The sequence below is a fragment of the Sphaeroforma arctica genome, assembly GCF_001186125.1.
Source record: "Sphaeroforma arctica JP610 unplaced genomic scaffold supercont1.2227, whole genome shotgun sequence".
Taxonomy (NCBI): Eukaryota; class Ichthyosporea; order Ichthyophonida; genus Sphaeroforma; species Sphaeroforma arctica.
The window spans coordinates 6633-7954 of record NW_014038331.1 but is presented as its reverse complement, the minus strand read 5'-3'; the positions used below and the strand labels follow the sequence as shown (position 1 = coordinate 7954).

At 44.4% G+C, this 1322-nt stretch overlaps 1 protein-coding gene across 1 annotated transcript; it reads right to left on the bottom strand.

Moving 5' to 3' along the window:
• Window positions 1-991: 991 nt before the first annotated feature.
• Window positions 992-1212, bottom strand: SARC_12329 (hypothetical protein; the record flags this gene model as incomplete). The annotated part of the gene is made up of 2 exons (XM_014293566.1): window positions 992-1144; window positions 1207-1212. Coding segments are annotated over 2 exons (159 nt in total), but the record flags the coding sequence as incomplete, so codon positions are not given.
• Between the last annotated feature and the right edge of the window lie 110 nt (window positions 1213-1322).

Below are 1322 nucleotides of genomic sequence, written 5' to 3'. Positions count from 1 at the left end.
TATATATATATATGTATATATATATATATATATGTATATATATATATATTCCCAATAAAATATATGTTTGCACACATGCACACAGTTACCGGAAGCATCGCAACGGGTCCGGTGGGCAGGAACCTTTGCCAAGCAGTGTCGTTCACGCCCCGATTCTCCACCTCGATCGTACCAACCACACCCCAGTGGCCGTGCTGTGAGATGAGGAAAACAAGGAATATTGAAGAAAAAAACCCTTGGTTCACACGTGCGAAACCGTGGTTTCCACACTGGGAGAAGGCAGGTCACACGTGGAAGAAGAGAAAGTTCGCTCCGGAACGCGGAGCCTCGCACTTAGACAGGTGGTAAATAGTACAGACATGACTGCTCACAAGTTTAATAAGAAAAATTAAAAAAAAGTGTAAAGGAATCGATCTGGATCGCTCGTGACTTTGTTCTCGGTGTGTTGGCCAGAGCGAACTGTTTGGCTGCGTAGCCTCCCTTGCCGAGAGCCATGAACACAATAGCCACCAAGGTTATTGAACTAACTACCTCCAGTTGAGTACAAATCCAACCCAGACCAAAGCCAGCTGATGGGCGATCACGGTATGGAGTGATAATCGGCGTGGCATGTGTACCCTCTAAAGCCACAAGGAGGCATATCCGCCAGTGATTGACAATGTGGTGTATCGGTTACTACATAAGGCGGAACAGACATACAATTACGACTTTGTAGTCATAAGGGATTTGATTGAGCGCCTACACTCTCATAGAGAACAGAAACATACATGCCTCTCTTTTTAACTGTTGTAGTCATGAGGGGCTTGATTAATCGCATGAACTCGTAGAAAAAAGAAACATACATACCCCTTTTTTAACTGTTGTTGTCATGAGGCACTTGATTGATATTATAAACTTGTACAAACTGACACAAAAATACTCCTCCCTGTAACTGTTGCTGTCATGAGTGACTTACTTGATCTCAAACTCGTAGAAACATAAACATACACACCTCTCCCTGTGCATAATTCCATCCCACATGCTCAAGTCCGGCACTACGCCGGGCGAACGAATTCGCTCCGTCGGCTCCAATTACCAAACGGGTTGTCACACTCCGGCCACTCGCAAGATTGATGGTCGCGCTTGAATTCACATCCTCATCACCCTAAAATGGAGGGTACAGATTCGCAGTATAATGTAAAAGGAAGGAATTGTGTCGACTGCCACGATCATACGGTGTTGATTTTGCTACGAAAAACACGGACCATCTACTGAAAAACGAATACACAACGAGATGTATATTAGCCCACATACACACACACACACACACACACACACACATA